The sequence below is a fragment of the Tyto alba genome, unplaced genomic scaffold (genome assembly GCF_018691265.1).
Source record: "Tyto alba isolate M040663 unplaced genomic scaffold, T.alba_DEE_v4.0 Super-Scaffold_17, whole genome shotgun sequence".
NCBI lineage: Eukaryota > Metazoa > Chordata > Aves > Strigiformes > Tytonidae > Tyto > Tyto alba.
In genome coordinates, this window is record NW_024881279.1 from 22158866 (window position 1) to 22174363 (window position 15498).

Consider the following 15498-nt stretch of genomic DNA (forward strand, 5'->3'; position numbering starts at 1 on the left):
CCCACCAAAAGACCCATTAAAACGATCCATTTATTTCCAGCAAACACACCTTTCTTTCATTCACACAATCCTAGATCAGTTGTGGGGAGGAATTTCTCCCCGACCTTAAAGATATCAAAGTTATGGGACAAAACACAAAGAAAAGCAGGGAAGTATCCCTTGCAGATAAAATACACAGGGAAGTTTCAGCGACCCAGACTCCATGCAGCCACCAGCTCTGCTCAGCACAAGCCATAAAGATGCAGGCTGTACCGCTCAACACTGCTTGCTGTGGCACATTTCCTTCAGTTACATGATCCAAAAAGAAAATACACAGCCTGGTTGACAACTAGAACAACCAAGGCCCGGAACAAAGAGGCCTGCTTGACAGCTAGATTAATCCTGAACCAGGCCATCTGTACAGAACTGTTGCACCTTATTGACACAAAAACGTACCCAGCAGAACGCTTCCCTGCACACACAAGGCCACAGAGCAGTGATGAGCAGCCAGATCTAGGACACAGAAGGAGATGGGAAGCTAATGGCAGGCAGAGCTTGTTCTGTAGCACAGGTAGAGCATGGAATCGCTTTTCGACTCCTTCAGCCAACTTCTACTGGGAGATTTACATACAAGTCCTCAATCAAGTCTTTTAAGAGTTATCCAGAGTCCCCTGGGTAAAAACAATCTGTTTCAAGAAAGAGGAGAGTCCAGAACTGCTCAGTGATTCTTTTTGGTTGAGCCGAAACCAGAGAAACCCATCACAGCTGCCATTTCATCATCCTCTTCAAACGTCAAATCTTCCTCCGCCCGCCTTTTCTTCTCTCTCTGCTTCTCCTTCTTGTAGGCTTTGGCTTTCTCCTCCTGCAGCAAAGGACAGAACAGCAAAATAACGTGAACCTCCTGAGCTGAGTAAGCTTTCAAGACACCAGGCACGGTTAACCCAAGCCCTACCAACAGCACCCAAGTTGTGTCTGAGGAAATCAAATAGCCAGCAGAAATCCTGGCTGCCTCCTCCTCCAAGGTTTCCCACTGTCTCCAGACCACCCCACCTGCCATCCCAAGAGCAGAGTAAACCACACAAGATGTAGCCAAAAGGAAGTGTTATGAAAGTCTCTCTTCTGAACAAACATGAGAAGTTTCATCTGGAATAAATGCTGAGGTAAGAAGGAGCTGTTTTCAAAGCAGGAGGCCCTTCCCTTGTATGATGCCCCATCCCAGAGACTGGGACGCTGAATGTTGCTGCCTGTTGGCTTTCAGCCTGGCAGAGTGACAGCTGCTCACTGGAGCACAAGCTGAATCTCTGAGCAGCTTTGGGGGGCTTTGGCATGAAAGAATTTGCGCTGCTCTAATCAAAGTGTTTTGCTCTGCAAGGATCACAAGCCCTGGAACAGCGCCAGGCTTGTACCGGGTGATGTAGACACATGGTTTTGGCTCCCAACTTAACAACTGCTCCTGCTGTTCCCATCACTGGCCGCTGCGCTGCAGCTACCCAAGACAGCCATGCCCCAGAGAAAGCTACACCAGAAGTTGCTGCTGATTTCTTTGTTGCCATACGCTGACTGGCAGTATCTTTTCAACCCACAGCACTCCCTTCACTGCTGGGGTACCTGTCTCCTACCTCCCCCAAACAGATCAGGCTCAGCAGCACCAGAGCCTGATCAAGAGCAGAGCACAGGACTGCTCCATGTGCTCAACAGAGCACCCCTGCAGCGAAGCAAAGCTCAGGGCTTGGGCAGGAAGACTCAAAAGGGCAGCGATTTTTAACGTTTGGTTGTTATGTGACTGCTGATGGAAGAGCAGCACCCACAGAAGCTCCTCAACTGTCAGAACCTTGTCAGGTTTTCAAATAAACTGAAACCTAAGCTCAAGTTTGACAGGAATCTGCTGTCTTTCACTGTGTCCACACACATCTCGCACCGCAGCACACTGTTCACAAGGCCCTTCCACACTTGGAGAGGCCACACAGAAGCAACGTGCCATGTGGAGAAGCATCCCAGCAATCCTAAGAACCATGGAAGATAAGGGACAAAGACAGATCTGCTTATCAGAGCACACAAGTTCAAACACAACTAATTGAAGACAAAAAATGGATGCGTTGTCAGCCTTGTGCTGCTCTCAGTGGAAACCTGAAGCATCAAAAGTTATTCTCACACAGAAAGAGGGGAAAAGGGTTTCCAGGGACAGGAGCAAAAAACTTTTTAAACAGCAAACAACAAAGAAACAAAACCCACTTGTGGCAGCAGACAAGAAGCCCATGCTAGCAAGAAAAAGGCTTCTGTGGAACAACATTAGGAACTGGGGTTGATTTCCTCACAAAACATGTTTCTGGGGTGCTTTGCTTCGTCCGTCGTTGCCCAGACTTACCTCCTCGCGGAGTTCCTTCATCCTCTCCTCAAAGTCATAGTCCTTCTGCTTCTCTTCCATCTTCTTCTTGTTCACCTCAAAGCGTTTCTTCACCTGGTCCAGCGTGGAGCGCTCCACCCGCATGGACATGCCCAGATTTCTCTGGTCTAGAAAACAGGAGTTGAATCAGCTGTGTTCAGCAATACTTGTAGCCTTTGACTGTCTGCCCATAGTCCCTGATCCTGATTTAAATATCTCAGCACAGCAGCCTCTTCCTGCCTGTCATCCGGCCCCTCAAAGCAGCTGCCAGGGCCAGGCTACCCTCACACCCAAGGCCGTAGGCCCTCAAGGATCGCTGCTCCGACCTGCCCTGACCGCAGTGACTCGCAGGCCACCCGCCCCACCCCGCAGTGCGCAGGGAGCAGCGCTGTCCCCGGCCTTCCCCAGCGGCAGCGCCTGGTACAGCCCAGCCTGCAGGCACTCCTCTTCACACCACGGCTCACCAGGTAACTCGGAGCCAGCTTGGAGAGCGTGACACAGCAATGCCCCCCTTCCACAGAGAGGCACGCACTTTCTGTCCTCCTCTGGTCCCATATTCCTACACAGAGTGGGATTTCTTATGTCAGAGGGGATGTGCTTTAGGGGGACACCATAATGTAAACCAGGCAGTGACTACAACAATCTGTACATTACTTGTAACAAGAAGGAGGATGCAGCCTATTCTTTTAAGTTTCCCTATTAAGATGCTCCTCATCGTGCTGGTGTTCTGACGCTTCAGGAAATTTAATCTTGGACCAGTGGGAAAAAGTAAGGTTGGAGTGTTGAAAAAGGAGCCAGAATAAAACTGACAGGCTGGCATCTCTCAGCTGTGGGAGGAGCTAAACAAGACATCAGTGACACTCAGAGATCCTGATTACACAGGACATTTCCAGCTAAAGCACAGACATGAAATATTAAGCCGGGCGTCTGATTCAGTGGCTCTTAACAGCAGATTCCCAGGTTTCTGCTCACGAGTAAGCCTAGGTTGAAGGGGCCACCCCGGCAATGTCTCCAACCCGCACGGCCAAGTGAATCCAAACGGCCTGTTGACTCCAGCAGCCGTGCACAGATTTGTCCCAGGGATGCAGCAGCCCTTCGAAGCTCAAACTGCACACCAGGAATTGGTAAGAGGGCTGCCAAGAACAAGCAGGTTTCCGCCAGATTTATGGACTGGAGCAAAAGCTCCCAAACTTACTCTGTAATCATATCGCACCCAAGAGCTATGCATCGGCCACTTTCCAACCCCAGCTCAACCCTTCATCTTAGGCCCATGCACAAAGTCATGCCAGGATTTTGATTCCAGATTCTCTCATATGGACTTACTGCTAATCTCCCAGCACGTCAACCAGGGCACTTCAGCATCCTCCTCCCATTCCCGTAAAAGCACAGGGCTTTAACACGTTGGGTTTTCTTTTCCTAGCTATAGAAAAGTGGCCCTCAGGTCCATTTCTGAACCCCCCATTTCTCCAAGGTTCAAACAGACAAGTGTGCAGGTCTGGATTGCGTTCATCGCTGCCTTTTTGTAAACTGGATATTTGTTGACTTCCACAGGGAGCCAAAATCACCTTCAAGTGTGGAACAAGATGGTAAGAGTATGTCAGTGTGTCCTGCTGCTCCTTTACTTTCTCCACTTTTTGAACATGTCAAGGAGAAGCAATGCCCACAGTTGTGAAATGAGTCAGTCCAACAAGGGCACAGTCCTCTTTTTCAAGTTAAACACATTAAGGGAACAGACTGATAAAGAGGGAATTATTTTCTCTTGTCTTTATCTTGGCCCAAGTTAACTGTAACATTGCAGCAACGGTGAGGAGAACCAGAGATAGGTAAAGGACAATAACATCACCATGCTGCCGGACCCGACTCCTGGGTCAAACTGCACAACTCCTGTCTCTGCTTATCCTCAGGAAACCACAGCCTCCATCCTTGTAAATTCTGATCTGCACTCTGGAGCTCAGGGACCAGCTAGTTCTGAGCTTCATAGTCAACTTCTATGAAGAGAAGCTTCCTATCCAAAAAGGGGCTAATCCCATACCTTTTACTTATCTAAGAATTTCTTTAAAGTTTTGGTGCTGTAAAAAAGCCTCTCTCCAGATTTTCAGAAGAGACATCGGGATATGCTGACCCTGGGCTTCTCGCAGTACAGACACTCTGAATGGGAGAAATACATCCCCCCTAACCAGAGTAAACCAACCACTGTTTCTTCTGGGTTTATTCCATGAAAATAGTCCAGCACCCTGCAAGATGCCAGGAGATAAAGGCAGCACCTCCACAGCTCTCATGAGCAAACACTGCCTCCATCCTGAACTCCAAAGCACACTTTGATCCATGTGTAAGTGTTCAGCCCTCAGATACTGGTGATTTATGAAGGGAATAGCCCAGAGTGTTGCAGCAGCCCTCCAACTCAACCAACCCTCCAACAAGGCAGAAATGTTATCCTTACGTTTTTTGCCATTGATGTGATCCAAGAAGTTGATGGAGTCTTTCACCACACAGTCGCACACGTTACAGTAATATCTGAGAGGAAAGAGAGAAAAAAATTAACTCCAAAGCATGAGACAAACCTCATATCACAGAACAACTATTTAAGATAATCTACAATGTGAAATCTGCATGTCACTTGGGATACGGGTCCTTTCTCCAGGGCAAGAGGGAAGCCACTTCCATTACAGAGCACCCCAGTGGAAAGAAATGTGCAAGGGCACACCCTGGACTTACAGAGCTGCCCGGTTTAACACTGGAGGTACCAACCCTTACGCCAACTCCAGTCTGACAGATGACAGAAATCATGAGCTGATCCGTAATACGTCAGCCACAGAATCTTCCCCTTCCAGTCACAACCAATAGGGTGGGATGAACTCTGCAACACCGCAGGGCTCGGCTGCTCTCCTCCCAGGCAGGACTGGCCATGCAGCCCAGGCTTCCAGACCGCAGCCTGCTGAAGGCTCTCACCTGGCTGCGAGGTAAGTCCTCCCACCCCCATCGCCTCACAGTAGCCACTCCCTGCTTTACACAGCAGTACTTTCTACCCATCTTAAGAGCTGTTGCAAAAACCCAGCCAGGGCCTGCACTTCTATTCCTGGATGCTGTTTAGGGCTGTGCACCTCCCTGGCACTGCTGGCTATTAGGCTAGGATGGTGAGACACTAAGAGGCTTACTCTTATGATGGCACAAACTTAATGTATTCTTTTCAACATCTCGACGGCTTAGGATGAACTAAGAATCCTTCCAGCCTTTGGCTGAACATGATCCACACAAACAGTGGCCAAATACCATTCCTAGAGAGAGGTATTTGGATGTTTCTCCCATTTCCAGTGCACAGATATCCAAACCAGAAACTCAGATCAACAGCCGGTAGTGTCTCAGTGCAAGCAGGCCTCTTGGCTAACAAAACCAAAGCAGGCAACAGAGATCTGCCTCAGCTGTTTCTACAGGTGGGCAAAGCAACACTGGTATCAGGTAATAATGTCAGAAGGGGCCCAGCCTGATGCGTGTCTCCCATACATTACCCCAGAAGACCCAGTTTTGGTGCAATACAGTGCAACACCACTGCATCAGGCTCAAAACACTGGAGGAAATCACCACCTGGAGCACCGTAAGGGCTCACTGCTGTATCACAGCCCCCTAGTCTCACCAGCACAACTCTGAGACCTCAACAAAAAGACCACGACCTACCCTCCCATCTCTGACTGAGGGGTAGTTTTGGTGATGACGATAGTTTTCCCCAGCTTCGATTCCAGGTCCACTTTGTAGTCCCGGTGCCGCAGAAGTTCCCTTTTGACAGGCTGAGCTGGTTTGCCTAGACACATGCAAAAAAACAAACTTTATCAGAAAAGGTCAAGCTTGACATGCTGGATTTCACACTGCCCTTGCTGAAGAGGGATCTGCCAGGAACCTGGAAACTACCTGATTCAAGCAGAAATTGCACTTTTTTTGTTTTTTAAAAGTCAGTAAAGGATATAATTTCCTCCTCACTATTTCCTGGTTCCTATCAGAACCAGGTAGATCTATGAGGTATCACCAGCTCCGATTTGAGTCATACTCTGAGATCTCCTTGTTTCTAGGGGCTTCTTGTTCCTCTCCCTCCCCAAAGAACAGGTAGACAGAGGCAAAGATTCTCAGTAATTACTTTTGTCAAAAAAATATATTCAGTGGCAATCACAGGAAAAAGGATCAAAGCAAGACAGCTATTGCTGCTTGCTATTTCCCTCTGGGATTTCACTTCTAGCTGCTTTCTGCCTCTCAAAGGGTTTGGGTGACTTGCTGCCAAATGAGCAAAGCTTGCCTAGAGTCAGTACACTACGCACCATCTTTCTTTTCTCTCTCTTCTGTGAGCCGCTTCTCTGCAAGTTTCTCATATTCATCCTTGTCCCACTTTCGGCGGAAGTCCAAGTTCTTAGTCTGAGAAGGAAACAAAGTATATTAACATTTATGATACAGTTTGACTATCTCTGAGGGGAAACTAGGGAAAGAGGTGGAATCACTTGGCCTGTGAGGCCACAGCAGTAAATTAGGGGCACTACATTATATCCCCATGTCCTCTGTTCTCCTATCTAGGAATTAAGGATGTAGCTTAAGAGAGTAACACTCAGCATGTCTATATCTACTTCTTCTAGAAGGATTTCAAAGCATTGAGAAAAGTAACGAGTTTATCTTAATAGCTCCTTAATCACTCAGGCTTTTGCTTTGAAAAACAGATACACAGAGGATTTAAACCCACTGATCTAAGACCTCAGAAGTGCCACTCGACAAACACAGCACAGTCATTAGCAGGTTACACGTATTTCTTCCAAAAGTCAGTTAAATCCAAGTTGCAAATATCAGATGAGGAAGCCATGAAACACAACACAAGCCATAAAGAGTTTGAGTAAAATACAGGAGTACAAAAGGCTGTGTACCCCTACTCTCAAAGAGATCAGCAGTGTGTCTGTGCATTACAGGAATCAAAATGCTGTTTGCTGTGAAATCAGAGGAACCAGTATGGGGTTTTCAAGTGAGACGTGTACAAACAAACGAAAAAAGGCTCTGAAATGCCCATCTGTCAAGGCAGGGTGTGGAGACACTGGGGAAGCACCTGCATGAAACGCACAGTAAGCTGTCCCACTCCTGCAGCCTCATGCTGCAGGCACACAGGGAAGGGAAAAAACACCTCTGAGGCAGTCCAGCCCTTCGTCAGCTCCCCAGAGGACTCTACAGTGACAGCGAAAGGATAAGTTGCAGGAAGGAAAGATGGAATCAGGTGAAGCTGGCACTGAAGAATATAAAAATTATTCTTTTTAGGAGGGATGTTTACCTAGTCACCAATGCTGAGGGCAGAAGCAACTGGGTAAGAATCTCATTTCCATTCACCTTTACTCTCACCAAACCAGCACAGCCTCCTCCCAGTGTCTGCCCCATGTGCAGTTAAGGCCTCTGTGCCTGCTAATGGTCATGGCTTATAACTTAGACACTTCTTTATTTTCCTGAGAAGATAACCCTCATTTGGTTAGAAAGCTGCATTTCACTTGGCATGGCAGTGAGAGGCTCTCAATTTCATATTAAAAAAAAAAAAGGACGGATGTATTTCAAAACACCTCCGGGAAAAAAGTACCCCCACACGCTCCTCTGCCTTCTCCGTTCAGCCAAATCAAGAATCCAATCACAATCCAAAGGAAATAAATCCCATTTGAAGCTATAGCAGCAGCACAGTCATTTAACGTTTTCTCCTCTGGCAGTCCTTCAAATGGAACAAACAACTACTGATAGGAATGAAAATGCCTTAGGGAGGCATAGAAAAATTCTCATTTATTCCCAGAGCTTCTTAAGCAGTTTAAGCATGTCATAACAGGTTTTATTAACCACCCTGAGCAAAAGAAAATAAAATATCACAGAGCGTAAATTAACCTTTGGGGGTATATTCCAGAATCGAGACTCTCCTGCATACCAGTGCATTATCACAAATCATAGCTGGTGGGAGCCCAGGGAGGAGGCAATTTACCCGTTGCTTCATTCTCCTGTTGTAATAAAAGGGAAGAAGTCTTTGGTAACTCTTCTACCAATCTTTCTCATCCAGGCACAGGGAAAGAAATTAAACCCAACTGTGTAAAAAGATCTTGGCTTGACATTATCTGAAGGAACTTTCCTTAATTGGTCTGGTGGAAGCAGGGGTGGCTGCAAGCCCTAAAATCTGTATCTAAGAACTGCTTTGGGTGACAGATAGTATTTCCCAAATAATTAACAACTATTAAAAACCAGAAGTGCCCTGAAGCCTCCTGCTCCCTGCACCAACTGATCTGCCCACTATCAGCATCAAAGCCTATAAAATAATACGGGAGTCTCAAGTCTGGCTCAACCTAACAGGAACACAGCTGCCTGCAGCTGAGAATAAACCACAAGCCCCATCTCAAACTCAGGCAGGCAGCCCACTCTTGACCTCTCAGCACTGCTCACTTCTCAGCAAATGGCTTAAAGTGAAGGAAAGATTGTCCAGGAAAGTAGAAAAACACAGGTCCTGTGGTGCTGACAGCTGCCTGGGGTATTGCTGGTGTTGCTTAAACCAGTCTGGCTCTCCAATCAGGCTACACCAATGGCATCCACCTCACTCAGCCAATCTCAGCGTTCCCAACAGCAAATCCTATAAGACCCATAAGACCTCACTGCCACGCTACACAAACTGAGCAATGCTAATAAAATAATCTAATCAGGTGTCACAGGAGGCATCCGAGACTCCAGGATCACAGTCACAGGAAGGGCACGTTTCCCATGCAGGGCAGATGGCAGCAAGCAGCAGCTTCAGCAGGACAGTGTGAGAGCCAACTGGCAAATGAGCAACACTTTCCCAGAGGAACCGAGAAGCAACGGGGCAGGTCAAGAAAGGGAATGGAAAGAAGGAGCTGCCAGCGCCCACCATCGCCCAGCCCCAGGAGGCTGAAGGCGGGTGGGCAGCCTCCCCCAGGAGCCAGGGGCACGTTCGGATCTCCTCACGCAGCCTGGCTTAAATTTGGGCTCCCACGGGGGGGGGCCTGGCCCTAGGAAGAGGAGATCGGGAGGGGGCCCACCCTCTTTGTAGCCCTGAAAGCACCGGGGCCTCTCAGGGGACCCCGTATCTCTCACCGCCCACAAGCAGCCGGCACTGCGGTGTGAAAAGCAGGGATGGGGCCTCCCTACGTGTCCCTACCCAAGTGGGGGATCCCCGGCTCCGCCACGTCCCCACCCGCGGGGCCCCTCAGGCCGCGGCCTCGCCGGCAGGCCCCAAGCACGGCCCGGCCGCCGCGGGGAAGCCCTTCCTGCCGCCTGTCCCTCCAGAACAGCCCCAGCTGCCACGACCTCGCCTGCGACACGGCGCAGGGCCTACCAAGCAAAAGAGAAAGCGACGAACACAGCCCCACCGCCCCCAGCACCTACCCCGCTGCCCGACGCCATGTTGACGGTGTGGGCGACGAGCGAACGGAAACTGTCGCGCGGTGGCTCCCGGGCCGTAAAGCGAGCCAGTCCGCCCAGGCACCAGCGAGTGCCCGCCACCCCCGGCCTAGAGCGCCGCGAGGCGGTGGCGGCGGGTGGTCACGTGGCGCGGCCGCCCCCGGGACCCACCATGTTGCGGCGGGGCCTGTTCGCCGCTGCCGGGCGGTTGCTGTCCGCGGGCCCCGCGAGTTTCCCCCGCTTCTGGCCGCCCCGTCCGGTCGGTGACCGCGGTCTCCTGTCCCGGCAGGACCCGGACCCGGGCCCGGTTCTGAAGACGCCCAAGGTAACGGCGGCCTCCGGGCGTTGTTCCCCTGCCCCGTCCCGTTCCCGCCGCTGACGGCCGCTCTCCCTCCCGGGGCAGGGCACCCGCGACCACCCCCCCGCACACGTGGTGCTTCGTGACCGGCTTCTCGCCTCCGTGGTCGCCTGCTTCAAGCGGCACGGGGCGGCCGCCATCGACACCCCCGTGCTGGAGCTGCAGGTGAGGGGGCGGCAGGACACCCCCCCTTCCCTTTGGTGGGGGGCGGGGTGATCCCCTCCGGGCCTGGGGCATCCCCCTCTGCTCCCCGTGGCGGGGGGGCTGTGGGGTCCGCCCTCCTCCTGCGGGGCAGAGGGGCACCCCCCTTTCCCCGGGGCTGAGGGGGCAGGTTTGGGGCAGGGCTGGGGGTTCCACCCGTGTGGGGGGTAGGACTTGGGCCCCCATTCTGTGGGGGGATGGGGACCCTCCTTCTGCCCCAGGTCAGAGGGGGCTTGGAGGGGGATGTGTGTCATGCCGCACTCTCTGCTTGTCTTGGGGGGCTTGGGGCTGGGCTCTGTCCCCCATCCTGGGCGACCCTGCACCGCAGAGCTGCCCCAGTCCTTCGCTTCCCTGCCAGCCCTCTCACTTCTCCCCAGGAGATGCTGACGGGGAGATATGGGGAGGGCGCAAAGCTCATCTACAAGCTGCAGGACCAGGGAGGGGAGCTGCTGGCCCTGCGCTACGACCTGACCGTATCCTGCACTCGCCCTGCGACTTGTGGAGGGGATGGGGGCACACCGAGGTCACCGCCACCTCTACCTTGCCGGGTCACCCTTGCCCTGCCCTGCCTGCCAGTCCCATCGGGGTGATAGAAACCCCCTTTCCTGCCAAGCAGTGGACACCCCCCAAGCTGGTCTGGCTGCCGTTGGCATGACCCCACCTCAAACCACCCCACAGCCCATCCAGGATCCGCAGCAAAGCAGCCCTTTCTTCTGTGGGCTGTGGACGTGCACCAGTATGCTCCACTGCACTGGTTTACCTCCTCCCAGTTACAGTTTCCACCTCTGTGAGCTCCTGCCCAGCGTATCCCAGTGCCTCAGCAGTTGTTCTGAGAGCGCAGCGGTCTTTGCAGGTACAGAACAGGTGTCCATCCCAAGCCTTCTCCACCTCTCACCTGAAAGCTCTCCTCTTTAACATCTGTGTGTTGGATTGTCTCTAATTGCACCATAAGAGAGCAAAATGACCTCGCAAAGGTCTGTGTTTGTAGAGGTGTTGACTTACTGTGGTTCAGGAGAAAGAGAAGGAGTTCTTCCTGTGTTGGAAGAGCTCATTGTACTCATCATCAACCTGGGTTGATGATCTCCCTATAGATAAGGGAGCAGCTGGCAAAGCGAAAGGGAGACAGGGTGCTTTGACGGTCAGTTTTCTGCAGCTCAGGGGATCTCCACATTCCTGTCCTTAACTCCTCGGCTGCCCAGGTGCCCTTCGCTCGCTATCTGGCAATGAACAAGATCACCAACATGAAGCGCTACCACATCGCGAAGGTGTACAGGCGGGACAACCCGGCCACGACCAGGGGCCGCTACAGGGAGTTCTACCAGTGTGTGAGTGTTGTGGCAGCTGCCACGCGAGGGGCCAAGACGGAGCGGGCGACCTGTGTGGGTTTTAGTGGCTGGATTGCCTTCAGCTGCTGTGGGGCTGTGTGGCGTGCCTTGCGGAACTGAAGCACCTCAGCAGTACCGGGAGCCTTTGCTGCTTCTTCTGCCCCCAGGATTTTGACATCGCTGGCCAGTTTGACCCAATGATTCCTGATGCCGAGTGCCTGAAGATTGTGCACGAAATCCTGAGTGACCTGCAGCTTGGGGACTTTGTTATTAAGGTGAGATCAGAGCTGAGTGGTTTTCATCCCTCTGCGCCTTCCTTTCCCATGGGATTGAGGCACTGGTGAAAAGGCACGAGGAAACACCAACAGCTGCAGCTTCCCACACCTTTAGAGCAAGAAGAAATGGTGGGGCCGGGGCAGGGGGAATTCTCCCCTGAGCTAAATGTGTCTCTCCCACCCCCAGGTCAATCACCGACAGATTTTGAATGGTGTGTTTGCCGTCTGTGGCATCCCAGAGAGCAAGTTCATAGCTACATGCTCTACCATGGATAAGCTGGACAAGGTAAGTGTTGTGCTCCGGGGGAGATCGCGTCCAGTCTTGGTGGTTGGATGTCTTGGGCTGGACAGTGTTGCGGCTGTTCTCATCATAAGGATGTTAACAGCAGCCAAGCTATTGATGTTTGTAAAGGATTTGGGGAGCTCTTGGGTGTGGTTAAGAAGAAAGCCTGGTGTTTACAGTGGTTTCTGTTAACAATTTCTGTGAGAGAGACGAAGATCATTAGTGAGACTGCCAACTGCTGTCTTCCTGCACATATTGTGAATGCAAGGGCTGGTGGACACAGTGTCCTGCAGCAGTGGATGTTCTCTCCCCTTGCAGATGCCGTGGGAAGAAGTGAGGAGCGAGATGGTAGGAGAGAAGGGGCTCTCTCCCGAGGCTGCGGATCGCATTGGGGAGTACGTCCAGCTTCACGGTGAGCGCTGTGGGGTCGAGCCCTCGGCCTTGTTCTTCCAGGCCGGGCAGGGAGGGCCAGCGACAGAGGGGTGCAAGGCAGCGTACACGGCTGGCCGGGCCCTTTGCTGCGGGTGCTGCTGCGCTGGGAGACCTGAGGCTCGTTCCCACAGGTGGCCTGGACCTGATTGAGCGGCTCCTCCAGGACCCAAAGCTGTCCCAGAACAAGCTGGCCAAGGAGGGGCTGGGGGACATGAAGCTGCTGTTTGAGTACCTGACCCTGTTTGGCATCGTGGGGAAGGTGAGGAGGTGCAGGGGCAGGAGGGGGTGCTGGCCTCATGGCCGGGCAGGCTGGGCCCCCTGAGTGCGCCCGGTGACGGGCCTTCCCTCGCGTCCTACAGATCTCTTTCGACTTGAGCCTGGCGCGGGGTCTGGACTATTACACGGGGGTCATCTATGAGGCTGTGCTGCTGCAGCAGGAGAACGACCATATGGAGGAGCCAGTCAGCGTTGGGAGCGTGGCCGGAGGCGGTCGCTACGACGAGCTGGTGGGGATGTTTGATCCCAAGGGACGGAAGGTGCCCTGTGTGGGGGTCAGCATTGGGATCGAGCGGATCTTCTCCATCCTAGAGCAGAGAGTGAAGGTAGGTGGTGCATGGGGGAGGGGTCTAGGAAGCCAGCTATCATTTATAACAGGAGCTCTATGGCTCCATGGTGTTTGAAGGGAAAGAATTTTGGGGGAAAGGGTGGCTCCTGTCGTGCCTGATTGTCCATGCACAGAAGACAGAGCCCTTTTCTGCATCTCATCAGGATGCAGGTGTGGGCAGCTGAGGGCAGCATTTCGTAGCGGATGCCAAGGAAGCGTTAGAGGCAGGTCCTGAGCTCTGGTCCTGGCTCTGAACTTTGTGCCCCAGTCACTTTGCTCTTGTGTCTTGCCTGTGAAGTTTTCTGTCTTGAGAACTGAGGAGCCATGAATTCAGTAACAGCTGTGGCACTCGCTCTGTAATAAGCACCCTGGGAAAGCCTATGAAGAAATTCATGACTCTGCATTTAGTTCTGAGCTTGTGATTCATAGCAACTGAGGCTGAGACAATGTGTCTGTATCTGAAGAATCAGAGGAGACGCTGGAAAGCTGTCTGGGTCCCGTCCAGGCGGGAGGGAGGAAGGCCAAGGTCCCATGGGAACAGCAGCACGTGATTAAGTAGAGTGTCACAATGCAGATTCTCTGGGGACTCGTTCCATGTGCCCAGGTTGTCTTATCTGTGCACTCTTTTTGCTTCTGAAAGGTTAGGCTTGCTCAGTAACATTCACTGAATGGTGGTGGTTAGCTTTTAAGTATACTTGTTTTGGGGAGCTAAGTTAAGTTCTGTAGGTAAGGCACGATGAGCTGCTGTTGGGAGCTGCAGGTTCCCTCAAAGCCAGTCACTCCCACGAGTGTGTCTGTCGCTGCAGGCTTCTGGGGAGAAAGTTCGAACGACTGAGACACAAGTGCTGGTGGCTACACCTCAGAAACACTTAACTGCCGCAAGACTGAAGCTCATCTCTGAGCTGTGGGACGCAGGGATCAAGGTAAAGGACTTGGACTTGGCAGTGGTACAGGTGAGGGAGGGATAGCCTGAAGGGAGTTGTAACACAGCAAGACCAACTCCATTACTTGTGTGTCTCTTCAAGATCTGGGCCTGTCTGAAAGCTAGCAAGCAGAGAAGAACAGCTGAGAGCACTAAAGGCAACCGGTTGCTGCAGGAATAATGAGGCAGAGTTTTCTGTGGGGTTTTGGTGCTGGCTGTTTTTCTCCAAGATCCATCAGAGCAAATTTAGCATTAATGATTTACCTTTTCCACTCCCTCCTAGGCAGAGATGCTGTACAAGAAGGATCCTAAACTGCTGAAGCAGCTGCAGTATTGTGAGAACACGGGGATACCCCTTGCAGCCATTGTAGGAGAGCAAGAGCTGACAGATGGAGTTGTCAAGTTGCGAGATGTTGCAACAAGAGAAGAGGTGAGAATGCCTTTTTACACCAGGTTTCAAAAGTACTTCCAAAATCTAGAGATCATTGAGCAGTTCTGGGTTTTCCCTCAGCGACATTGTTCCTCTGGGGAGCTGTAGCACAGATCTGTTGGGTGATTGCTTCAAAAAACGAGTCACAAACTGCATTGGTATCCACAGCAGGTCCTTAGAGCCAAGATTGAACTGTGCGCTACTCAGGGTTCCAGTGCTGCTACCTCTTCCTCTCTGTTTGCTTTGTAGGTTGATATCCCAAGAGAAAAGCTTGTTGATGAGATCAGAAGAAGACTGGAGCCTTAGGACTTTTCTGGCCAGAGATACTTGACTGAACCATTGTACAGCTGGAACCCTCCAGTTGCCCTTAGCCAGGCACTTTCCACTGAAGTCTGGTCACCATCTACTAACCCGAGGCTCATCTGCCTGGGCTAAGGCAGGGTCAACATGAGATACCCGCTTGGAAAGGAGCGGGCGGATTGTTTTAAGTTAAGGACAGCGAAGCCGCTAGGTTAAACCTACTGGTTAACTGCTCTGAAGGACTGGTCAGTCCCGTGGGTTCCTAATACTGCAGTGCCTGTCCCTGTACAGCCATTCCCACCCACTGCAGGTGGGGGCACAGGCACGGGTGGATGTACCAGCGCTCAGCCGGGGTCGGTGGGGGGAATCTGGCGTGCGGGGCAGCACCCGCCGGTTCAGGATTTGGGAGGTGGTGGCAGTGGAAGGCCACCACCGCCCCCCCACACCCCCTCACAGGGGCTGAGGGCCAGCCCCGGGCTGCAGCCGGGCTCCGGCGGCGGACGGGGAGCACAACAAGCGGTTGGTGGGGCGAGCATGGAGGAACTCTGTATTTTTATATATTGAGAAATAAAACAACAACAACAAAAAAAAAAAGGCAAAGCGCAACCCTC

At 52.0% G+C, this 15498-nt stretch overlaps 2 protein-coding genes across 4 annotated transcripts; one reads left to right on the forward strand and one right to left on the reverse strand.

The window, feature by feature from the left end:
* Positions 1-12: 12 nt before the first annotated feature.
* Positions 13-9830, reverse strand: ZMAT2 (zinc finger matrin-type 2). Its single transcript, XM_042789945.1, has 6 exons — positions 9743-9830; positions 6667-6760; positions 6035-6158; positions 4803-4876; positions 2345-2490; positions 13-841 (listed from the first exon to the last, which is right to left on the reverse strand). The coding sequence occupies exons 1-6, from the start codon at positions 9758-9760 to the stop codon at positions 698-700; spliced, it is 600 nt and encodes a 199-aa protein (XP_042645879.1). The 5' UTR covers positions 9761-9830; the 3' UTR covers positions 13-697.
* On the forward strand, positions 9759-15481 carry LOC104364968 (histidine--tRNA ligase, cytoplasmic-like). 3 transcript variants are annotated; one of them, XM_032988481.2, is made up of 12 exons: positions 9759-10082; positions 10161-10280; positions 10694-10789; positions 11516-11641; positions 11809-11916; positions 12104-12202; positions 12518-12611; positions 12763-12890; positions 12991-13233; positions 14042-14158; positions 14441-14587; positions 14837-15481. In XM_032988481.2, the coding sequence occupies exons 1-12, from the start codon at positions 9759-9761 to the stop codon at positions 14891-14893; spliced, it is 1659 nt and encodes a 552-aa protein (XP_032844372.2). In that variant the 3' UTR covers positions 14894-15481. The 3 variants fall into 3 exon arrangements, with proteins under 3 accessions (XP_032844372.2, XP_032844375.2, XP_032844374.2); XM_032988484.2 differs by lacking the exon at positions 14042-14158; XM_032988483.2 differs by lacking the exon at positions 10694-10789.
* The last annotated feature ends 17 nt before the right edge of the window (positions 15482-15498 follow it).